Source organism: Clarias gariepinus, chromosome 3, assembly GCF_024256425.1.
Source record: "Clarias gariepinus isolate MV-2021 ecotype Netherlands chromosome 3, CGAR_prim_01v2, whole genome shotgun sequence".
Taxonomy (NCBI): domain Eukaryota; kingdom Metazoa; phylum Chordata; class Actinopteri; order Siluriformes; family Clariidae; genus Clarias; species Clarias gariepinus.
In genome coordinates, this window is record NC_071102.1 from 26,089,223 (window position 1) to 26,115,451 (window position 26,229).

At 40.3% G+C, this 26,229-nt stretch overlaps 1 protein-coding gene across 1 annotated transcript in view; it reads left to right on the forward strand.

Moving 5' to 3' along the window:
* csmd2 (CUB and Sushi multiple domains 2) overlaps nucleotides 1-26,229 on the forward strand; it is a 393,418-nt gene that overhangs the window by 118,279 nt on the left and 248,910 nt on the right. Inside the window, exons 4-5 of the mRNA XM_053492012.1 lie at nucleotides 3,207-3,401; nucleotides 11,566-11,773. Of these exons, the coding sequence (XP_053347987.1) occupies nucleotides 3,207-3,401; nucleotides 11,566-11,773 (403 nt within the window). The remainder of the gene's footprint in view (nucleotides 1-3,206; nucleotides 3,402-11,565; nucleotides 11,774-26,229) is intronic.

Genomic DNA, 26,229 nt, shown 5'->3' on the forward strand with positions numbered 1-26,229 from the left:
AAAGTTTGCGAACACCATTACAACATTTCACTCTTGTCTGACTACCTTTGGCCACCACTGTATAAGCCTGACGAGAATATACAGGTGTAGAAGATACAGTATAATCAGTGTTATTGTCTGTGATATGTTCTTGGTGCTCTTAATGTCAGCGCACCACCTGAGCACCTGGTTTCCCTCCATGTTGTTGAGCTCTGGTGCTGTTAATTAATCTCCATCTGTTATGTTTAGAGAGCAGTTTGGGAATTGGAATTATCTGCCTATTCACTGATTAGTTTGCCCCTAAAACCATTTTCACCACACATGGTTTCGGCTTAGTTGTCACTGATTAGCATTGAGTGAGTTGTTGTCAGGAATGTCATCAGTCTCCATTTTCTGCCAAATTCAAACCTTTTGCTCATACATCAAGCCCCAACTGATTAATTCATTGCCTAGAACTAATCACCCCAGGAACTGGTAAACAGAGTATCTCTCTCTTTCTCTCTCTCTCTCTGTTCATCTTTGAACAAGTCAGCTTGACATTTTTCCCCAGTCCTTTATAAATACGCAGTTTGCTCTTTGCACCTTTCACAAAGGTTGATCCTCCCTGACAGGTCCACTCTATAGCGGGGCCGCATGTAGTATGCATTATGAGCGCTCAGGGAGCTACATGCCAACATCTCCATGCTAAAATAAGGGTGTGAAGAGCATTTTATAGTGGGTTTTATGTAACAGCAGTGGATACTATGAAGCAGGAAATAGGTCTGGATGTTAATCAGAGGAATGCGCGCCTTGGGCAATGTGGCGAAACTACGCCGATGCGTATCTCTGCACTGAGTATATCATCTTTATGTTTTAACTGACAAGATGGAAATCTTAAAAGTAACAGAGAAAGGACTGAAAGTATTAAAAGAGTAGAAGAATCAAAAAAGCGAGTAAAGGTTTTATGAAACGATAAGGCTTCTCGCTATGGAAAGCTAGCTCTTTCAAAGATTCATATGAACTTCATTTATTTGTTTCATTTTTTTTTTTGCCCATTCTGTGAAAAACGAAGATCAAATCTTTGCAGATGCTTCTCACTGGAGCAATACCCCTAGGGATGTGTCTTTTGTTTGTAAAGAGCGAAGGAAAACTTTGACTCCACTCGGTTTGTAAGATCTTTTAACATACTAGTAAAATACATGAATTTTAAATAGAATAACTCCAGGACCGCAGTCAACACTGACTTAATTCAGTGTATTTGTGTAATTATGTGCTCCTGCTGTACACCTTGTATCACCTCATCCAGTTTAACATCAGTTCACACGTAGTGTTTAACTTTATTCCAAGGGAAAAACTGCGCCAATTAGCACCTACAAACTTAACACATACACAGGCACGGGTCTTATGCCAGATGCCCTTCCTGATGCAACACTCACGCTAGGGACCGGTACTGTATGCAGAGCCTGGATTTGGATATTGGCTGGGAAATGAACCTAAACCTTAACCCATCACTGAGCCACCAACGCCCCAATACAAGCTGACCAAACCATACCATACACTTGTTTTACTTTTATACAAATCATTTTGTTGGGCAGCGGCAGCTCAAAGGGTTAGGCTCTGGGGTGCTGATCAGGTCGGATCAAGCTCCAGTTCCACCAAGCTGCCATTGTTGGGCACCTGAGCAAGATCCTTCACCATGTCTGCTCTGGGGTGCTGTATCTTGGCTCTTCCACCAAGTTCAGTTATGCATTTAAACCGCTTGTATACTGTATAAACCAATATCAGGAACACTATTTTACATCTTGTTGCCACCAGTTAATATTTATTTATTATGTGTGTCAGGGGTATCTCACTGGTTAAGGCATTGGACTACGGTTCGGAAGGTCCCAGGTTCAAACCCTACCACAACCAAGTTGCCACTGTTGGGCCCTTGAGCAAGGCCTTTTACCCTCAACTGCTCAGATGTATAATGAGATTTTTTTAAATAATCGTTCTGGATAAGGGCGTCTGCTCAATGCCGTAATGTATTTATGAAGAGATAATTTATTACACTGGAGGGAGGGGAGACTTTACATGTGGCTGTGGTGGAGGCTGCATAGTGGTGTAGTAGGTAGCACTGTGACCTTGCACCATCAGGGTCCAGGGTTCGATTCCCACCTTAGGTCTGTGTGCATGGAGTGTGCATGTACTCCCTCTGCTTGATGTGTTTCTTTTGGGTACTCCGGTACCCTGCCTTGTGCCATAGGTCTTTCGGGATAGGCTCCCAAGTGTTATATAAGATGAATATAGGTATAGGGAATAAAATTACCAAGCTGTTCCATACTGTATATTTTCAGACACTATTATTTTATGCTTTTAAAATACGTTTACACTTTTACTTTTACTAGACTAAGCAAAGCATCAGTTGTGCTTCTGAAACACACTAAGAAGAAGCCTTTATTTGTCTTATACACATTACAGTACACTAAATTTTATCCAAGGTTGATAAGAATTTGGGGACAGAGAGCACAGGGCCCCTGGACCAGAATGGGTTAAGGCCCTTGCTCAAAGCCCCAACAGTTGCAGCATGGCAGTGCCAACCTTCTGATTAGTAACACAGAGCCTTTAAAGACTTACTGTAACCATAACATGCATAGTGGCAAGGAATCCATTTGGGGTTCTTTCTACTGTGAGTGTGTTAAAGGAGCTTAAAATATTTTTGACTTCAACATGATGATAAGCATGATAGTTAAAAATAGTGTGTAAATAAATCAGGTTTCTGATTTCATGAGGAATTATGATGATACTGTACTTCCACACAATGTCCTTTTTTTTTTTTTTCAAAGGAATACAAATTGCACCCTTTGTAGTTATGTAGCCATGTGTTTAAGAAGAGGCAAAAAAGGTTAAGAGCAATGAGCTATGTGATGAGTGAGGGGGTTGCGTTAATTTGGTTAAGCATGAACTATTTGTGCTCCCTACAAGATTATGAGCTCTGTATTATGCACTCCTGCACTACATGCCTAATGACTGCAAAACATTTCAAATTCAGTAGTCAGGGATAAAAAAAAAAAAGGTGCAATGGTAACATTATGGCATTTGTGTCTTTGATTTACACTTTGTGTATCGGTTGTAAATTGGCCACCTGCTTTGCCATGAGTGCTGTTAATTAGTTTCTGTTAGTGTCCTTCACAAATAAAGCACTGGTTGTTTTTGCAAGGTGGACAGCTGAAGGTTGTTATTAATCTAACTTTGTGTTTCTTTGACAGCTCTTCCTAGTTACACTTGTGGCAACCCTGGGCAACTGCAGAATGGCCTCCAGCAGGGCTCCACTTTCAACATCGGGGATAAGATCCGCTACAGCTGCAGCCAGGGTTTTGTTCTGGAAGGCCACGCGGTGCTTTCCTGCCTGGCCACATCCTCAGGCACGGCTGCATGGGACTTCCCTCTGCCCTACTGCCGAGGTGAGTGCGAGCTACACCAGAGGAGTTTGGGACATGTCTTTATCAGTCAGGCACCCTGATGTTTATCAGCAAAGGGGCTGTGTTTGGCCATTTGTCCTGGTTGAGAGGGAGCAGAAACACCTGCTGTGTTGACACTTGCCTGGGCGGAGTGGTGTGGGTGAATGCTTTGTCACTACTGTCAAACAGGACAGACATTTTGGGTATCTTTCAGACAATTCATTGGTGCCTGAATAGATTTAAGCCCAATTCCAATTCTGTTTTCTACCCCTTCCCCTACCCCTCGACCCTTCCCCTTGTCCCTTGAAACGAAGTGGAAAGGGGAAGGGTTAAAATAATGGGACACCACTACAACACTGTTATATGTCATCATACGTATCCGTTCATTTACATGTACACATACAGTACAGTATGGCCGTAAGCAAAACAAACAATGCTTTATCAAATGCTCGGCAAACTGCCGTGCTACTGAACTTCTATATTTGTTTGTAGCATGCAGTAAAGTGTATACTGTATGACATAAAAATATATTTTCGTAATATCGCGCAATCGGTGCTATCCGCTAGCAAATTTTTGCAATTTTTTTGCAAACGTTTCTTTATAGAACATCTTAATTTCCTCCCATAGTCCAAAAATATGCAGGTTAGGCTGACTGGCGTTCCTAAATTGCCTATAGTGTGTGAATGGGTGTGTGAGTGTGTGTATGTATGTGTGCCCTGCAATGGATTGGCACCCTGTTCAGGGTGTACCCTGCCTCATGCCCTAAGCCTCCTGGGATAGGCTCCAGGTCACCGCGACCCTGAATACGGGATAAAGTGGTATAGAAGATGAGTGAGTGAGGAGTGTCTGGATGCCCTATATTGTATATTTTGCGATTGTATAAAGGAATACATGTCACGTGATACATATCTGGTACCAGGGGCACCACTGGAGTTTTTGGGACCATCGAAAGGTCCGTAGCCTTGACCATAACAACACACTAATTATACATATTTGGTACCAGGGGGACAACCTAGAGTTTCTAGAACCCTTGAAAGGTCCCCACCTTGACCTTACCAACACATACAGTATATATCTGGTACCAAGGGCACCACTCGTGTTTTAGGGGAATCTTGAAAGGTCCCCAATCTTGACTATCTCAACACTTTTAAACCTGCCATAACATTTTTGGGGCCCATTAGTCACTTAAGAAGCCTTGGAACCATTCTTATTTACACTCCCTTCATATCACTTCAGTCTTGTTGACATTTAGCATCAGTTATATTATTTATTGTATATATTCTGTTATGTTTCCACTGCACCAAGTTTAAAATTTAAATGAACCACTGAACTTCGACATGCTTGTCGATCAACTAAGATACCAGGAGAGAGACACACAGCAACACAGACGATATATACGTATATAGGTACAAAAATAAGTACTCAAAGAGATATAAAAGTCTTAAACCAATGCTCCAAGTAAACACAAGGTGAATAGTGGTTTAATCAGATACAGTACCGCAATGCTAGCTACATGAGGGATGTATGAAGTGGGGGTCAAGGGTAATTAGGGTGGTTAAGGCATTGGGCTACGGTTTGGAAGGTCCCAGGTTCAAGTCCCTAGACCACCAAGTTGTCACTGTTGGGCCCATGAGCAAGGCCCTTAACCCTCAACTGTACAGATGTGTAATGAGATAAACATGTAAATCACTCTTGGTAAGGACGTCTGCCTGATGCCTAAATGTAAGTGTGTACGCACCCCCCATATCATCCGGGAAAGACCATTCACATGGTCTACAAACAAGTCGGAGCAAACTACAGGGAGTATTGTAATATAAGGAATAAAGAAGACTTAAAAGAGAGAAGGGACCATGCTTAAGTTAATATAGTACAAAGAAAATATTACCATGCACCATTTTTAAAGAAGCCGTCAATTCATGGGCAGTTTAATAAGGTGCTAGCTTTAGGGTTATCACAACTTTCCAGTGACCTCCTTTTTTTTTTTTTTTTTTTGCTTAAATATTTGTTTGACATTTCTTTATACATTTACTTGACATTTATTGTTATATTCGAACAATTATATCAGAAAAAGAATTTGTTCTGTAAAAGCAATAGGGAGCAAAAGATTTTTTTTTCTCTTCTTTTTATGAAAAATGTCACCAGTTTATAAAACATACACCTCTCCAGACAATCCCAAATCGCAAAGCTGAGTATACAGTACCAAGCATCTAAGGCTATTAATTAGCCACCCAATGTTTGCTTTATGACTAAAGTATATGGGCCCCTAACCATCCCAACCATATTTAAGCATTTCTCAACCTGTTTTTATTAAACTTGAAACTTACATTTGTATAGAACATATTTTTATGCTGCAGCATTAAGAGGTAACTTTCACTGCAACCAAGGGCCCCAAACCTGTTCCAACATGACAGTACAGACAAAGATAACCAAGGTTGATTTGGAAGAACTTGAATGGCTTGCGTAAAGCCATGACCTCAATTCAACTGATTAATTGTTACCACAGTCCTTGCACTCTTGTGCTCCATAACCACTACTTATAATATCCATAACCACAGTCCAAAATTCTTTGGAAAACCTTCACGGGACAGCAAAAGCTATAATAAAGCAGCTCCATATTAACAACAATATTTTGGCTCTATAGTGCATGATGTACTGTATTACACAGCATGCATGTACTATATGTTTAATTTATGACTGTGGACTGGCTAAGTATCACACTACTCTACCAGTGATTATTTTCCAATAATAGCATGCCCTGTCATGTTTTATTTCTCACATACAGTAATTAAAATTTTTTTAATGTGACTGTTTGTTTTTTGTTACTCTACCAATCCTTTGATCTTCACACTTCAAAGGTGTTTGCCCCTTACCTCCCAATCTCATGTGCGAATGGTGTGTGACAATACCAATGGTGTTGGAGGTGGTGGTGGTGGTCTCTGGGCTGTGTGTGTTCTTTGAACAGGCTGGTATAAAGCAATGCCATCTGTGCCCAGGCTGTAGGAGTCAGGAAGCCCACGTCCAGTCCCACATGCTCAGACATGCAGAGCCAGAAAGGGACCCCCCACAATCCTTCAAGCCCTGCAGGCGGCCCATGAGATTGTGGACCCTTTTCTTGGTTTTGCGTCATGTTCATGCATCCTCCCACACTGCCTTTCATATCTCACATCATCTGTGTTTTGTTGCCTCTTCCCCTTTGCCCTTGCCTATATATACTGTGTATATATATATATATATATATATATATAAATATATATATATATATATATATTTTTTTTTTTTTTTGGAAAACCGATTCAAAGCTGCTGACTCTCCTGTCCCTGCTGTTCTGTATTGGATTAACACAGTAAAGCATTTAGACACCTAAAAGCCATAAAAATGCCATTGTTCCATGATTAATTACATGCCAATGGTGTACCGACTAACATTTTATACAGAGGCTAATTGGAGTCTTGTGGTTCTGTTTTAAACCATGCATGTGCAGATAAAACTAGCATTTAAAATTACACTGACCGGCTCCAAAAAAAAAGTTGGCCAGTTTTAAGATTTCATTTAATGCCCATTGTTCTGGACTAGGGTCAATCTGGACTCATCAGACCATGTGACCCTTTTCTATTGCTCCAAGGTGCAATTTTTAGGCTCCCTAACAAATTAAAGCTTTAGTCTGACTACTTTTTTTTAACTAAAGTGGTTTTTTCATGAACACACTGTTGTTTATTCCCAATCCGGTGGGTTCTCATCACACTGTGCATATGAAAATGCATATTTTACTGTTAAACATGGGTATGCTTTTTACTATTTTTATTTTTTCCGACCACATTTTTTCTGTAAACTTTAGCCTGGTTTAGCACGATCCTGACAGGTTTGGATATCGTGTTAAAGGGTTCTTAACCCAGTCCCATTCATTTCAATCTCTTTAGTTGTTTTCTTTGCTCGATGCAGCCCAATAATTTCACCGTTCTGAAACGGCGACACTTTCTTGCCCAGGCCGAGTACAGTAGCCTAGATAAGTATTCACCCCATTTGAACTTTCATTTTAAACAGTAAAAAAACTGGAACTGAAATTGACTTGGCAGGGATTATATGATATAAATCTACACAAAATAGCACATCATATTGAAGCAGGGAAAAATCAATATAACCTGCAAAGTTAAGTAAAAAAAAAAAAAAAATATATATATATATATATATATATATATATATATATATATATACTCCAATTGCTGTGAAACCCCTGAGTCAGTTCGGTTAGATCCATTCAAAAGTTCTTCTTTTATAAACCAGGAAAAGGGATTTGAGACTACAGTAGGCGTATGCTTACTGAAATTATGTAAAGTGGGGGAAAAAAAACATCCCATCTTCTAACAAATAAACTAATTTGTTTAAAAAAAACCTATATATTTGAATTTCTTTTCCTTTCTCCGCTTATGTCCTCCGTTTCCATGCTTTATTATGGCTGGACACTAAAGTCTGTTGACCAGAAGGGGGCAGGAGGTCTGACTGCTTTTTTTCTTCAAAGCCAGGGAGTAATACGCTTGCCTTCCCTCTTTAATGCCAGTTGTTTGGGTCTGTTCTTTCAAAACGATCTAGTTACAGTAATTGGTTCACCATCATTATCTATTTTTCCTTCACTGCTGCGAATAAACCGTCCTTAACACTGAGATGATTCATTCCCCAAGCATGTGAACATGTATATTCAGATTTCCTTCCCGTTCTGGGCTCGGCTTCATCGCAGAGCTTGGCGTCTCAATGGGAGCACGTTCAGCATTCTGCATTCTAAATGTCAAAGCAAAACCTGCCAGCTTCCCACCATGGCAGAGTGGCCAGAGGGGGGACGAGAGGAAAAAGATAACCGAATAAAGATCAGATCAGATCAGTCCTCTAAAGAAATCTACCTCTTTTTTTCTGTCTGCAGTCTTTGCTGTCAGGTCTAGGGGTGCTGGTTTGCACCTCTCTTTCTCTCTCTGTGCCACGTTGCCATGGTAGCTGCAAAGCTAGAGGAAAGGCTGCAGAAAGGCAGACGAGCCTGGTCAACGCTCTTTTTGTAAGAGACTGATCTGTACACTATGTTCATAAGCATCGGTGCAAAAGAATATGGGACGAGGGATCTCAGACAGTTAAAAAATAAAGCTCGGATTAATCCGCTCAGATTGGATTCACATTTTATTATTTATATCACAACTTTAAATGGAATAAACTAAGGTCATTATTATTATTATTATTTAATTTTTTTGCCATTTTATGCTCTGGCTTTCTAATGATCATATTTTTTCACATGAACCTGTAATCAGCAATGTGTGAAAAAGCTAGCAAACCTTTTTCCCAAACCTGTTTTTCTGTTCAACTTTCTCTCAACGGTTGGTATTGTGTCTCCCGAGAGAATGTAGTGACTGACGGGTCTTCCTGGATGATTGACAGGGCTTGGAGCCCTAGTTCTGCATTTAACATCCCTGGAACGGAATCATATGATTAGCAAGCCATTGCTAATGAATCCCTGGCCACCATAATCTCAGTGTCCAGGGAAGACAAGTGAGATCAATTACCTTTATAGTATATTAACATAGACACAGTGATTATGATCAATTTAAAGTGGTCAGCCTTAATACTATGATTCGTTCTGTACTCCCGACAAAAATGATCCTGTTAGGCATTACTTCTTTACATGCTTCTTTCTAAGATACTTTGCTGCAACAGTGCTGTTAGAATAAAATATAAAAGATGGACATGTTTGTGTTTTGAATGTTGGATGTGATGTATAGTTAGCTATAAGCGTGGGTGTGTTTTAGAAAACACTGCTGTTTTTAGGCAGCATGTGAAGGTCCTGCATCATGCCAAAATCCAACATCCTTCAGCCTGCCTGTGACACACACACATAAACACACCAGACAAATCTCAACCTGCCTTGCGCTGTGTACCACGTCTCAGAGACATCTCAACAGTCACTTCATTTAAAACTTGGTTTTTGTCTAGCTTTCGTCCATGCTGAACACAAGGAGCCTAATTCGAGAGGTTAAAAATGATCAAATCTGCCATTGCTCGTAGTGTCATTTGATATATGACATGATGATATTTTCAATATTTTATTCATTCATTTGTCTTCAGTAAATGCTTTATCCTGGTTAGTGTCACTGTGGATCGGGAGCTTATTTCAGGAACGCAGAGTGCGAATTAGAGTAGTCATTTCACCTCGCTGCATAATTTAGAGGGGACGGGGAAACCGAGCAAGCCAGGAAAAACCCACATCGGTAGCATAGACAAACACACAATACATCATTTACCTAACAATAAACACTAAGTGTTTACATCACAGTAATGGGAAGCTACAGGGGGATCCTGGGTATGCAAATTAGTACCCACTCTATGGATATGCATCAATGGTATAATATACTCTCAGTGCAAGTTTATTTATTTCCAGATCATTGAGATTGAGAATGAGATGAGAATTGAGGTATGATCATTTGGATGATGAGTGTGTTAAAATCCCTTGGGTCTGCTAATACATGCACTGATTTATAATGATTTGATTCATTGATAAGCATAGCATAAACAATTTCTGCTATGAAAAATACTCACTCACTCACGCTGGGAGGAAACCGGAGTACCCGGAGGAAACCCACCAAGCATGGGGAGAACATGCAAACTTCATGCATACAGAGGCAGGAAATTATAACCCAGAACTTTGGAGATGTGAATTCCAGGAATTCCAGCATATATGAATTTACATTTTGCACTTTCTTCAATAACTGCCCAACAGCTGAGAAGTGTCCATGGTGGGAATTCCATTACAGTATATGTTACAAAATAGTAGACATGTCCTCAACAGATAATGTCAAAACGCTCAGAGAACTTTATACCACTTGTCCCAAAAAAAGCAATTTGGTGTTTTTTTTTAAATATGGATCCTTTATGGTCCTCTAAGTTTGGAACAGACTTATTTCTCCAGCACGTGCTTGACTGGCTTGTGATCTGGAGAACTTACAGGACAAGTCATCATCAGCATCAAAATTTGAAGCCCAAATCAAAATCTTGAACCTTTTGTCATGCTCCTCCAACAATTCCCGAACGGTTTTTGCATTATCCTGATAAATGAGGCCATAGCCATGAGGAAATACAATTTCCATAAAGTGTACAGTACAGTACTTTTATCTTCTACAATGTTTTTTTTGAAGGTGGTATGTGTCAATGTAACATCCTCATGGATGTCCTTCGTCCCATAGTGCATTCTGGAATCACAACCTCTTCCCCAACATATACAATATGACCCTAACCCTAACCCTAACCCTGCAGACGGCGCTCGTCCACAGTGCCATAGTCCAGTTCTGATGCTCACATGTCCATTTTAGGTGCTTTCAGCGGTGGACCAAACTTTACCCATTACTGTTTGAAAACCTCCATGACGGATGCACGTTTCTTTCCATTCTATTACGCCCTTTCAGTTTCAATTTGGGAACTGCCTGTATTAATTATCACAGGCCTTCAAGCTGGACAAGAGTCAGTGAGTACACTGAGTCCTTTATGAACTCACCTACTATAACATGACAGGATGAAGAGACTACTGGGTGTGTGGGTAAATCGGGGATTTGCGATACTGAAAAAAGGAGGTCAGATCTTCAGGCTCAAGTTTTTTCACTGTTAGAAAGTTTTGATCCCTTTGATTTACCCCAAGAAGGGATGGAGAAGTGAGGCAGTGGCAGGGAATGAGAGAGAAGGGAGAAAGGGAAGGAGATTTACTCCGCCACTTCATCTTCTCTCTCTCTCCCTCTCTCTTCAAAACAAAAGAGTTTTATTACCCTGAGTTCAACAACTCACTTCCAGACAGACAAAGAGTGAGATAGAGAGAACACAAGGTAGAGAGGTATCTCGTACTGAAGAAATTAGAAAAACTGGGAGTCTTGACTTCCATAGCAGTTCATAAGCATACAAAATAAATAGTTGGTGTGATTGTCTATTTGAAATAATATTTAAAAGATGAGCCACAATGCAAGCACAAGCTAACCAAAATCTGAATTAATCTATGTTAATTAACCATGTGTTTCAGTGGGTTACATCAACCCTCCTGCTAGCTGTGGCACAGTTCCTTATTTGAATCCATCTCCTTTGAACCAAAGTTCATAACTTTTGTTAGAGAATTAATCACTCATATTGCGTGTGTGTGTGCATACTTTTATAGCAGACGATGGCTGTGGGGGAACTCTGCGAGGTCAGAGCGGCGTCATCACAAGTCCGAACTACCCTCAGGAGTATAACAACAACGCTGACTGCACATGGACAGTGCTGGCTGAGCCAGGTGACACCATCGCTCTCTATTTCACCGACTTCCAGCTAGAAGAAGACTACGATGTGCTGGAAGTCAGTGGTACAGACGGCTCCGCACAGTGGTGAGTGTGTTTCTCAATCTTACCATACCGTATCCACCCCTGCGCTCACTATTTCTAGATATGTGCGCTGTGTGTAATAAATGCTGTCGTACACGAAATGCATTGATACTGTATGAAGAACTTCAAACAAAAAGTTGCTGAAGTGACTGCGTATGTGGCTCTCTGTGTGCTGTGCCATAAAACCTTTATGGTGTATCCGCACTGTAGATTTGGACTTAAATTACGTTCGAAATAGACCTGAGAAGGTGTTGCATTTAAATGCAGACACCCTTTTCCAAGGCTAATAAAACTGCCTGATGTAGTCACTGCAAGAAGAAAACTTTGTTTTATTATTATTTAGTTTTCTATTATTTTACCTTCTTTGTTTTCAGCAGAGATTTACTGGTTTGTTGGTTTTGCTTTCTATATTTTTTGGACTAGTAGGAATAAAACATGATGGCGCACGCTAGTGAGAGAAAGTAATCAAAGGCATGTGCTGTTTTGAGGCTCGAGACAAAGCAAAGTTAATTATTTTCCTATAACAGCATGTGCCAAAACATTTACTTCTTATTCGCAAATATGTCAACAGTAACATTTCTTTATTCGTTAAAGTACTACATGATCTCGTATTATATAGCAGGTATTACCGATCATTCTTTCTCCCTTTTTATGGTCACAGAGTTACATCTGACTGTTATAAAGTGCTGACACTAAAACAGTCTGCTCACTGAAAACGCCACCATATTAAACTAACAAACAAATGAATAAATAATGAATTATTAAATAAACTTTGAATTATTCCAAATATTGCACCCATGGACTATTATTAGAGCCGCTGCTATAGAAATTTAATCAAAACCTTCTGGCAAGTCAAATTTGAGAATTCTACAGCACCACTGCATAAATAAAAAGTTTTCATATGCCATATGAGTGGCACAGTGGCTTAGTGTTTAGCGCTGTCGCCTTGCACCTCCAGTTTTGATTACCACGTAGGGTCTGTGTGCATGGAGTTTGCATGTTTTCCCCGTGTTTGGTGGGTTTTCTCCGGGTTCCTCGGTTTTATCCCACATTCCAAAGACATGCAGATTAGGCTAATTGGCCATAGTTTACAAATTGCCCATTGTGTGTGAGTGTGCGTCTGAGTTTTGACCACAGGTCCTACCACGGTCGTTCATAATGAGAATAAATACTAGGGTCAACGTTGGCCTTCAGTGGTCACGATTGGCCCTCATGGCCCCTAGTTGGATTACATAGGTTCCTAGATGGATGGATGGATGGATATGCCGTATGGCCACATGATGGCCTAATGGTTAGCACTGTCACCTTGCACCTCCAGGTCCTGGACACGATTATAATTCCCGCATCGCGTCTGTGTGCATTGAGTTTGCATGTTCTCCCTGTGTTTGGTGGGTTTCCTCCAGGTTCTCCCTTTTCCTTTCACAGTCCGAAGACATGCAGATTACTCTAATTGGCATTCCCAAATTGCCCGTAGTGTGTGAATGTTGATCGGAGGTCCTACTATTGACATAAAAATGCAAAATATAATGGTCACCATTGGCCCCATGGTCGCTAGTTGCACTACAGAGGTTCCTAAATGGATGGATATGCCATGTGCCTTTCTTTTAAATTGACATTTTATTCAAACATATTTGTTATGTTTTGCCTGTCTTTGTGCGGATTGAGCTTGTTTTATTTATGGACTGTTGACTAGCAATATGTAATGTATTTTGTGTTCCATGGAGGAAGCACCAGGTCACGATCAAATTTGGCAGTGAATTGAATAATAAGCTCAAGTTAGGGTTAGGTCATTCAAATAGCTATTTTCAGTTGCCATGCAGGGTGCTCCGTCAGCTGCCTCAAGCTGTTTATAACTGTGCTTAAGCAATTAGTGAGCTTGCTCCCCTTTTTATCACAAGCTGAAAGCATGAATCTAAAAACAGTAACTGACTGGTTTGCTTTTTTTATATCAGCAATTCCAGTTTTTTGGGAAAGCCTTGATTTCTCATGACAACAGCTTCATATGTAGGATTGTAGACTGCCTGGTTAAAAAAAGTCAGAGACTTTAAATGTAAAAGTCACCAATTTTGTGGTGCACAACGTAGCGGCTAATTCACAATTGTTTGAAAATAATTCCTCATGGTCCTAAAACCACTTTTTTGCCATGGATTATGTCCATGCTGTCAGGGCAGAAGAACTGCATTAATTGATAACCTGGACAAAGAACATTAAATGAAAACAGAAATTTATGTCCAAAAAAAGTAAATGCAGAAATAGACCCCACAATAATGTATTACTCTAGATAATTGTTAATTTTATGTTAAAGTTGAAATAATTTGCATTGTCAGTGGGCTGTACAGAAGTGCAAGGGGTAGCATGCTTTGCTCAGGTCCTTGTAGGTTCCCTCATGCTTATACATTTTTTTAATTTACATTTAATAGACATGAAATATGGGGTCTGGCTACTAAGTTGTCACTAGATGTGAATAAGTGTGTGAATGTATGTACAGTATTCCTGCCTTAGTGCAATGGTTGCTGGGCAAGACAACTGATCCATCATGACCCAGTCAAGGATAAAGCAGTGTCTGCATGTGTATGACTGTTCCAGGAGTAGAGTAACAGTGTGGGAGAATGGTAACAAACCAAACTATTTTCAAAAGACGCTCAATATTTATTGAAGTATCTGTACTTCAGGCAGATACTTAATTATGCAGGCCCAACATCATAGGACACTAGTAAAACCACAGTGCAGACAATCCAAAAAGCTGGGCCTACTGAAATAGTGGGAAGATAAATATTACTTGGGGTTCCTTAAACAAGCCCTTTACCTCTGTGTGCTTTAGGAGAACTGTATCCTGAATCACCTGTGCTCTGACTCTAACTTCCTAACAGAGATATACAAAATAATATAATAATAATAATAATAATAATAATACTAATAATAATAATTCAGTGTTCTGTAAGGTACATGTGACAAATAATCAGATCTTTTTCTTGATCTTAATCATATTTTTTCAGCGATGTGAGAAGACCGTGGTCATATCCATCGTGATAGCAGCATCGTCAGTATGTTTCTTATTAGTAGGAACTGGGAAATTGTTTCCAGTAGAGTGCAAAAGAAGGATGAAGCCAAATTACAGGGCAATTCAAGAGGGAAACATGTTGCAGTCTGCAATAGACAAGAGATTGGGGTGAAAGTTCACTTTCCAATAGGACCATGACCTTGAGCATACTGCCAATGCTTTATTCGAGTGTTTTAAAGCCAACAATCTAAGTGTGTTAGAAAGAACCAGTCAAAGCCCAGACCTCATTCAGATAAATAACTAATGGTCTGGAACCAATCTGCCAGATCTTGAGAAATTCTGCTAATACTATAAGAATGGAAAAAATATAAGGACCTCAATGTGCAAAGCTGATGGAGACATATTGCGGGAGATTTGATGATCGCCAGCAAAGATGGATATTGACCCAAGGGGTCAATATGCATCCAACCAATGAATGTCATCTTGTTTGTTTTTTTAGTCTCTGTCACAAAGACATTCTTTAAAACGTTAGAAATTTTAAATTTAATGGTTATAAAATAAATTAAGTAAAGTGAATCTAGTTCCAGGTTGTGGCACTAAACATTTGTAAAAGTGGGAAGAATCCTTATAGAAGGTACTGCATTTCAAATCTGTTTGGGAACCTGCATTACTTTCTGTAGGTCCTATTCATTGTGCTTTTAATGATATGTTGAGCTTGTTTTGAGTCCTTGGTATATTATGCTGAGCTAAACTGAAAGCTTTTGCCAATAGATGGACGGTATGTTTATTCACAGTTAAGGTTAACAGTGGTTGTATCTTGACTAGGGCATTTAATTGGAATATTGTCCTTGCCCATTTTATAAGCACTGCAGGGGAATCGATTTATTGACTAAAGCATGTCTGACCCCTTTCAGCCTGTTAGTATTGTATTCCCGGTGGACCTCTATTACGCCAACAAACCAATGAACAAACAGGTTAGGTAGGGCAAACTGGTAGCATGTCAAGCGGTGAAAACGCGGACAACTTTACAGCTCTGTACATTTTGTTCATGCTGTACTCTTTACTTTTTGTACAAATGAGATGCTCACTGTCCCTTGTGGTTATTGTTAGCAGATTCTCCTGCTGTTACATATTTTATTTGACTACCGGGTCAAAGACCAGGGCAGGAACTTTGGAGCATGTGCAGAGCACCTAGGCTGATTTCTGTATCCTGTTAAGTCATGATGGACTAAACTGGAGTAAGGACTGTAGCTTATACACATGCACACACTCAAACTCTCATTCACACACTGAGATGGGCAATCTACTGTAGGAGAGATGTCTTAAGACTGTGTACCCAGAGTACCCGGAGGAAACCATCAAGCGCAGGGAGAACATGCAAACTCCATGCACACAGACCCCGAGTCAAAATCAAACCCAGATCCTGGAGGTGTAAGGCAACAGTGCTTGCATTTTTTCATTGTGTTTGCATTTATTTTAAAAGTTTGGTTTTATTCAGACTTACTGAAACCTGAGACAGAACTTCTAACAGAAAGACAGGTACCCAGAGGTGCACATGAGTACAGTAAGTTTTAGGAAAAGAGGCTGATTAGTAAATGGGTGCAACTGCAGTGCCATTTCAGTGGCCAGTTGTATGATGAGCTGAAAAACAAAGAGAAAAGAGGGAATAGAAATGATGGAATACTCGGAACGTATCTTGAGTATGAAATTTGTTCAGGTGGTTCTGAGCACAACGATGATCATTTTCATCTGACCAGAGATAAAACCTTTTTTTTTTTTTAAATGTACAGTGGAACCCTGGATTACGAGCATAAATCGTTCCAGAAGTGGGTCATATTTCAAAACACTCGTAAACTAAATCAGAATTTACTATAAATAATAATGAAAACTCAAATTATTTGTTCCACAGCCCCCCCCCAAAAATAAATATATATATTAATAATAAATAAATATACACAAATATTAAGTAAAAATAAAACAAATGAACCTGCACGTTACATAAAAAATAAATAAATAAATATATTATATATATATATATATATATATATATATATATAAATTCCGACAAATAAGTGTTTCCATTTGTGCGCGCAGGCTCTGTGTGCGCGCGTGTGTGTGTGTGTGTGTGTGTGTGTGTGTGTGTGTGTGTGTGTGTGTGTAAATCTAAAGTAAGTTCCTCTCTCCCCCATCGACAGGGGGCTTATACCCAAATCCCCAAATCCCCAAATCAACAACCTAGAGCCTTATTCGCCTGAGCCACCAATCCCCTTTGAGTCTTGACTTTATTCATATAGAACCTTAAAAACCACAAAGTTCACTCAAATTAGTCAAACTTTTTTAGAAAGTGTTGTGTTAATGTTAAAATAAACAGTAAATCTGTTGATTGTAATGTCCTGGACCTGCCTCTAATTTCCACTTTCTGATGTATACCAAGAGAATATTAGCCTTTTTTTTCTTCATTGTTTAACATATGCATATATAAGCATGCACACTCACACACGCACACACATTGTCAATACAGTAGAGGGGGCCACTTACTGAGATTGACAGATCTCAGTAGTTCTGAACTCCTTATATCCTTTCCCTTATCCCTCCTGTCTTCTCGCTGTCATCACACATGGGGTCACAGCAGGGCCTTTAATTAAGCACACAATTAGCTGAGAGAGAAAGCAGGCAGAGAGAAGGATAGAGAGTAATAGCATGACAGGGTAATTCGACCTTCAAATGCTCTGGAGTGTGCAGAGGGGAAAATATCATCTAAATTCAATGAAACAAAATGTAAATGTACTGTACATACAAAGAAGCGAGAGCTCACTGCTCATGCCAGATCATGGCCGATTAACTTATAATTTAAATATTTATTTAAATCTATAAATATGTTCAGGAGGAATGTAATTCACTGGGATGTAGAGCCAATTTAATGTTTTTGATTGTTTTGCCATTTTCTAAAGTAAGCCAATAGTGTGTGTTTGTAAATTTTATATATAGACAGCTGCGGTTATAATTCCTAAATGGTTAATGCCACATTTGAACATTAGGAGCTAAAAGTCTTGACTTCAAAAACATCTTAAGTGTTTCATTTTAAAACCAATGTGTTTGTATACAGAAAAAATGTCAAATGTCAAAAAAAAAAAAGAAAAAAAAAAAACAGAACATAATTTTTTAGACTTAACTGTACAGTATATGTATAATTCTTGGCTTGTGTCTCTTGCTACTGCCCATAGTAAATGTACTGTATGGATGTGATATGACAGTGACACACAGTTTCTTCGACACACAGTTTAATTAATGGTAAATTTAATTTAATGTTGCAATGAAATCTTACCAAAAATATTTTAAAACTCGTAACACCCATGACTTTTAATCACGTATCTGAACCCGCACATCATTGTAGCCATTTTAGAAGCAAGTAAACAGTCCCTGGGTTTGTAAAATGTCTCAACATACTGTTACAGTACATGTGATAAAAAAAGTCAACGGAGGTGTCCATCTAGTTGGCATTAAAATGATCAAGCCAATTCTGCTACTATCAACTTTTTGGATTAAGTTCTAGTTATTTGTAGCTGGAGGAGAAAGACGGCATCTTTGACATACACACAAAAAATATTAACATCTGTAAATAAAGAAATTGTCCCTGCTTCCCCTGTAGGTCTAAAGCTGTTTAATAGACATTATGCTCTATGCACTTTTACACAGGTAATGACTAGTAATCGTACTGCTGGTCATAAAAAGCCTAGAGAAAGCATCACGCAGTGCAAATACAGATAACTTCTCAAAATCTTTTTAAAGAGCTCTTAAGTACTAAATAAATCCAGGGCATAACTGAGAGAAAGTGTTCAAAGAAGAACTAAAGTCGGTCATATGGAAGAGTTTTGAGAGGACTCAAAACTTAAAGAAAAGGTTCTCCCTTCAGGTAATACGTTAACTTAGGGCTGTGCAATTAATCGATTTCGGGTCTTAACGATCACAAAAATGGTGTAATCGAGAAAAACGATTATTCACTTTTTGTAAGTTATTTTGACCTGCGCACGCCCGTGCATCCGCACTTTCGCCCTTCCAGAAGCCCAAACTCTCTCACTCTATACTGTCAGCGAAGAAGTTGCGTATGTGGTATCTGATCGCATTTAAAAATCAGCGCGAGTGTAGATGGCAGAAAAAGAGCAGCCACAGAAGTCTTTAGTCAACAAAAGAGGTAGAAGCAATTCTGTTGTTTGGGAACAGTTTGGATTCGAAGAAGCGGACGTGGATCAAAAACATATTAGGTGCAAGATTTGCTACGCGCTTGTGTTGGCACCGGTTGATAACATCACAAATTTTTTTAACCATTTAAAATTTAAACAGAGACCGACATATGACCAACTAATAAAGAAACAGAAAGAACGACGAACAACTCCCACAACATCCTCGGCAACACAGTCATCCATTAAAGACATGCTCTTCAGTGCAACTCCGTATCCATCCAGCTCAGAAAGGCACAAAAAAAATAACAGATGCCGTTGCATACTTTTTAGCCAAAGACATGTGCCCTATTAGCACGGTTGAGGACGAAGGATTCAGGAAAATTATAAATACTCTGGACAAGCGTTATGCTTTGCCATCTCGACACCATTAAAAATTATTTATTATTTATAATTTATTTATTATTTTATTTAAGATTTATATTTTATTTATTACTTGTTTTTAAAAGATTGTGGAAGTGCACTACATTGTTGATCTTGTTTGCCTTTATCTGTTTTATCTGTCTCAATCTGTTTTAAGGAGAATTCACTGTTCCCTTTCAAAGGCTACACTCGATGCTGCGTGAAAACGCTATGGGAACATCTTGTCATGTTGCCGGTTGTGAAGCATGTGTGTATCAAACACCCCAAATTTTTGGCTTTTATAACCTCGGTCAGGTGACGTCATCTGATAGGACGCACCTGCAGGTTATAAATAGGAGGGAACCGGAAACATTCCTCAGATTCTTGTCTTCACCTAGTTGTGAGCGTGTTGTGTCTAACCAGCAAAATAAGTGTTTAACTCACCGATAATGGCAGAGTTTAAACGAGATGTCCCTCCATGTGTATAATCCATATCGGGGGCGATCTCTACACTTGCTGCTTCGATTAAGTGCTACGCGCGCGCCTCGCATTCCCTGTTCAACCCTTTCATGGAGTAAGCTGTATTCATCCCGTGTTTTCCTGCCATCAACTTATTTATTTATTTAAATATAGTTGAGGTAGAAACGCAGAGTTATATGATGACACCCAGATAGAAGAGACGCTTCCAGGCTATCTCTCTTCTGGGACATCATCCTTCCTGAAAAGCTATTACTTCCTTTCAAGCTGTGTAGACTCTTTATCTTCCCTGGAGGAAAAAGCTTTTCAGGCAGCAGGTCAGGTTGATGCTCCATTGCACACCATGGCGGTTTTGCACGCCTACCAGGCTGACCTGCTGAGAGACTTGAGTACTGGCGGGGCTCTGCAAGGTAGACGTATTGGACTTACGCCGGGCCACAGACTTGTCTCTTCGTGCAACAAAACAGACGGCTCGTGCTATCGGCCATTTTATGGCTGCTATGGTCTCCGCGGAGAGGCACTTGTGGTTTAATCTCAGGGGCATTAAGGAGAAGGATCGTGTATTCCTCCTCGATGCCCCATCTCGCCTCCCGGCCTACTTGGCGATGCCGTTAACTCGGTCGCCACTAGGTTCATGAGGCGAAGTTATACAACAAGCCTTCAGGAAATTCCTTCCCCGCCTTGCTCAAGAGTTGGGACTGTCGGCCACCCAGTCTCGACTGGGTCTGACTGTTGAGAGTGTTTTTGAGCTGGGCACCCCCTCGCAAGATTGGGGTGCGTCACGCAATCCGCCTCAAAAGAGGTCAGACTGGCATATTGTCTTCACAAAGAAGCCCTGAGGTTCATGTGCCCAGGACCGTGGGGGTGGCCCCCCAATGGGGAGAGGCACGCAGAATTCCTTTTAAAGAATGAAGTGTTCTCCCTGATACCCCCAGGAGGTTGGTGTTCTTGCTCCGCCACCACTGGTGTTTCGGGCAACTCCAGTCTCCAATAAAATGTTAGTTCTTCGGGTTTTTCCTGCCGTGTTTCAGAAGGCCGAACATCTAACACCCCCCCCCCCCCCCCCGTTTAACAAAGCCGCTGAGCTTTTCCACTTTCAGAGAAACTGGCAGCGTGGAAGCTACTGCCAAGTATATCTCCTTGGGTACTAAGCACTGTACAGAGAAACTACAGGATTCAGTTCTCACATCACCCTCCGCGTTTTAATGGCGTGGTCTCCACTTCCATGAAACCGGAAAGTGCGCAAGAGGAACGGGGGGCTGCGTCCAGTTTTTTAGATTTTGCGGGCTTTACCGCTATCTAAAAATGAATCAATAGAAATATTGCCACAACACAGGAGGTTCCTGAGGTTCGCTTTCGGGGGCGAAGCTTACCAGTATCGGGTCCTTCCATTTGGTCTAGCTTTTTCACCCGCACATACACAAAATACATGGATGTAGTTCTGGCTCTTACGACTCCAGAGCATCCGTATTGAATTACATGACTGGCTGGCCCAGTCTCAGTAGCTAGCGCTTCGACATCAGCATGTCATTCTAGCTAATCTTTGTTTTCCAAGATTGAGATCCAATGCCATGAAAGCATGCTCTTTCCCATTTAGAGGACAACATTTTTGGGTGTCACATGGAATTTGAGCGTAAGCGGGCACAGCTGTCTCCCGCTCGTGTCGAATCCATTCTCAACACCGTCAAGGAAATCAAGCTAGACCAGAAAGTGACCATCACTTTCAGAGATCTTAGCTCTCATGGCAGCTGTATCCACGGTGACACCTCTGGGCCTTCTGCACATGAGAGCATTTCAGTTGTGGCTAAGAACCAGGGGATTTTACTCTAGGGCCAATCCCCAATAAGGGCTACGCGCCAGGTGCTTCATACCCTTCCTATGTGGTTGAGACCCCGGTTTCTGACTCTGGGTCCCACTCTAAGTTCGTCTTGTCGTCGCAGATGCTAACGACAGACGCTTCCCTCATGGGCTGGGGTGCGGTCTTAGATGACCGTCCAGCCCAAGGGAGCTGGAGAGGCCATCTTTTTGCGCGGCACATCAATTGCCTTAAAATCATGGCTCTATTTCAGGCCCTAAAGCACTTCCTCCAGCAGTTGAGACTACCATGTCCTAGTGCAGGTGGACAACACTATGGCAGTCTCATATATTAATCGCCAGGGCAGACTAAATAGCTAGCGCACCAGGTTCCTGTCCTTCAGAGCGATTTACATTCTGGGAAAATTTCATGTAGCGGAGGTGGACCTCTTTGCCTCGCAAGATCAGCAAATGTCCCCTTTACTACTCTCTGACTTCCAGCCCCTGCATCTGGACGCCTTGGCGGTCCCTGAACAGGACCAACTAAGTCAAGCTGGTCTTCCAGCCAGCGTAATTAAGACTATTCTAAGTGCTAGGGCTGCCTCCCCTCAAATAGAATGTATTTGAAAGTTGGTGCATGACGAAGCAGGTAGACCCAGTCCACTGCCGAATTGTTTCAGTGCTGGAGTTTCTGCAAGAAAAATTGGTCCTCTGGCTTGTGCCCCCTTGTTGAACCACTAGAGTCAGCGCCTCAGGTTTCTGACCCTTAAGATGGTTTTTCTAAATGGTGTTACCTCTCTAAGAGGATCGGAGATCCCTATTGTTTTTGAAGCCTTCTGTCCTCCGCCCTTACAGCTTCGGAGCAGGAGAGACTTCACTTACTGTGTCCAGTACGTGCTCTTCAGATTTACGTCCACCGCATTAGCCAGTGGCGTAAGTCAGAGCAGCTTTTACATGTGTTGAAGTCGCAAGCTGCGTGAGAGATGCTATTGCCCTCTCCTATGAGGCGCGTGGGCTCACTTCGCCTCTAGGAATTAGGGTACATTCAACCAGGGGAATCGCCTCATCAATTGCACTAGCAAGAGGTATTCCCTTGCAGCAAGTGTGTGACGTGGAGGGTTGGTCCTCTCCGCACACATTTGCCAATATGCATCCTATTGTTTTGAAGCCTTCTGTCCTCCGCCTCCGGCGGGAACGAGATGCTGCGTCCCAATGCCGCACTGCCTACGTGACCGGGCGTCCGTTCAGACAAATCAATCTGAGGAATGTTTCCGGTTCACTCCTATTTATAACCTGCAGGTGCGTCCTATCAGATGACGTCACCTGACCGAGGTTATAAAAGCCAAAAATTTGGCGTGTTTGATACACACATGCTTTACAACCGGCAACATGACAAGATGTTCCCATAGCGTTTTCACGCAGCATCTCGTTCCCGCCTTTTCAGGGAACAGGGTTACAGCAAAGTAACCCGAGACGTTCTGTTCAATAAATGCAACATATTTTCAATTTTCATATTTTAAAGTCAATGAGTTATCATTTAAAATAATCGTGATTTCAATCATGACCAAAATAATCGTAATTATGATTTTTTCCATAATTGAGCAGCCCTACGTGAACTATTGCTACATTTGTCACCATAACGCCAAGACCAACACCAACCACACTATAAAATGCGGTGGTGGTAGCATCATGGTCAGTGACGATTTTTATCAGCAGTCTTAACACTTTTTTTGTTAAATTGATGTGTGTTTTTTTTAACATTTACTGGTTAATTATTTTCGCACTGCAGTAAAGGTTTTTCATAAATTAAGAATCTGAACGAGCACAGAATAAAGACACGGCAACAATGTGTTAGCTGCTTGTCTCAGAGTTCATGTGTAGGAGTAATAATCCTTAACACATTTTGAAATCTTTGAGCAAAGGTTATTGTCAGGGGAGGTATTTCCTAAGAGGGCGTTATAAAAAAGAAGAAAAAAAAGATTGCTCCTTATTGTATCACTGTGAGTGTAAGTCGCTGGCAACTTCATTTTGCTGAGAAAATTCACTGAGATGTCCTTAAAAATGAGGAAAAAAAATCAATTGCTTTCAGGAGTGAATGCAGAGGAGGCTTCTTTTTAATAAAGGCTTGTAATTTCAACATTTTACCACCGTTGCAGATGTTATTCTGACATTTATGACTTCTTTAACTCCACTGAGATGGAGCTGCTTACATTTGAGCAAATGAACTACAAAGGTCCTTGAATATTTTCTTACCTTTTATTTTGGTTTCCAAGACAAACCATCTTTGTCGTAAGCACCTTTTCTACTCTTTCTAATGTATCATGATGGAGAGAAGGTTATAGTCTTGAGGCACTGGACTCCTCTGTAGTGAAAATGCATACACAATACTGTCAGTGGTCCTTTTTTTCTCTTTGTCTTTTGATTGAGCAGTTGGATGCACTGTTTTTAGTGTTGGATTTGCTTAGAAGCATGGTTAATAGTATCTAGTGATTACCTCCAGCCAAGAAGTTATTGTTCTTCATCTTCTTGTAGTTATTTTGGCTGCTTCAGTTAGGGGTCACCACCGGGGATTATCTGATCTGCATATTTAATTTGGTACAGGTTTTTCTTTATTTTTTATCAGATGCCCTTTTAGGCTTGGAATCTGTATTGTGCTTTTACTTATGCATGGTTAACTCCAGCCAAGATGATTAAATTAAATTACACCCAAATTATATATGTTCATATCAAACAGATAATCTGTTGTCTTTGATCATACAGAATTTATAGTGTTTACCGAACATCTGGGACACCAGCTCATTTGTTCTAGATCGCCAAGGAAATGTCACATACCATCAGAGCTCAGTATACTCATTCATCTCCATGTTCCTCTGAGAACAACTTTATCGCTCCTCATTCGCTCCTGGCACCGTTATTGGCTGCTGACAAACTACTTCCTGTTCTCAGTCTTACGTTCGCTTCTTCTTTTATCGTTATTGTTATTGGCCTGATCTTGTTTCTCTATACAGCTGTCATTTCATGATATTATCCATCAGTCAAAAGCCTTCCTCTGCATTGTGAAGTATAATCACATGTCTAAAGATTATATCTGTAGAATATGATTGTTTAGGGCTTTTGAATGCATTTTCTCCTACGATGTGATGAATTTTAAAGGGGAAACATATGGTTGGTACCATGGAATTTGACTGGATTATAAAAAAGTGGGCACGTCTCTATTTTTTTTTTTTTTTTCAACATAGAACTTACTCTTTAAAAATGGTACAAATATCAGTATTACGTAGTCAATAGTCTAGGTCAGAAGGTCAGAGGTTGTATACTTACATAAATGAGTAGATGGCAGATTAGCAGATTAGTCATACTCAAAACTTACCTGAAAGGTAACATTGCAAAAAAAAAATAAAAAATCTTTCAGATGCAACCATTTCATTCTAGCAGTTAACATAAGACAGTCATGGCAGTTTGAGGGAGTTCATTAGTTTATTTCTCTTGTAAACTAATTAATACCATTATGCTATTCGCCCTGTTGCTAAAGTCACTTGATTTAAAAAAATAATAATAATAATTACCGCATTTACCATCACAAGTTATGTAAAACCTGGCATTACCATAATCACATTTGTCTCTTTCTCTGTCTCTCCCTTTGTCTCTCTCAATGTCTATTTCATTTTGTGTCAGAAATGTAACAAATACTGGCATCTCTATCTGCATTCGGAAGTAGGAAGGCACACAGTGATGACCAAATTGAATGTCTGCATGGAATGCTGCTTTTTGAGATAAAAGGCTTCCCTGTTATACACAGTGTGTCAATAATCCTCACCGGTATAGTCACGGAATATTTTCTCCTACAATATTCAATGCAGTCTAACAGATGCTTCAAAGGTAATACCTGTTAGCATATGCCGGTATTTTGGGAACATAGTGATTTATGCTGTTTTTGAAGTCGGTTTTAAACCGTTTCTTTATAGCTGTAGCTATCGAGACTCTGCATGCTAAGATGCTCCATTATGACAACACAGGCAGCAAGGCATCAAGACACCTGGCTTCTGCTTCTTTTGAACACACTGTTTGCTACTGTCTCTCTGTCACTTTCGTTCTCCTTGCTCGCTCTCCTTTCTTATACTCTGTCTGTGACTCATCCAATCTATCAAGCTCTACCCCTCCCCACCCCTTCTCTCGCTCTCATTCACTGCCCTGCTTATTGAGATGCCATAAAACATCTGGATGCGCTCTGCCCTCCCTAATTATCTGATGAAAGAGTTTCATTCCAAAGTCATTTGCTGTGAGTGCAGATTCCTGTTCTATACCACTTCAGACTCTTCATTTATAAAATGAGATAAAGCTAAGCCAAGACAAATGGTGAAAAAAAAAGTTGCATGGAGAATGGACAATGGAAAATATTTCATATGGTGATGTCTCCATGAGTCATATTATTATATATAATTCTCTACTCCTCTATATTAGTGCAATTTCTCTTTTTAATTATTATATTATCCAATTATTATTATATTTTCTTGTCTATTGGCTTGCATATTTTTGCAATATTATTTTAAGAAACCACTGGAAACGTTGTGTCTTATTGCAGTTCACTTAAAATTAGTAATCACATA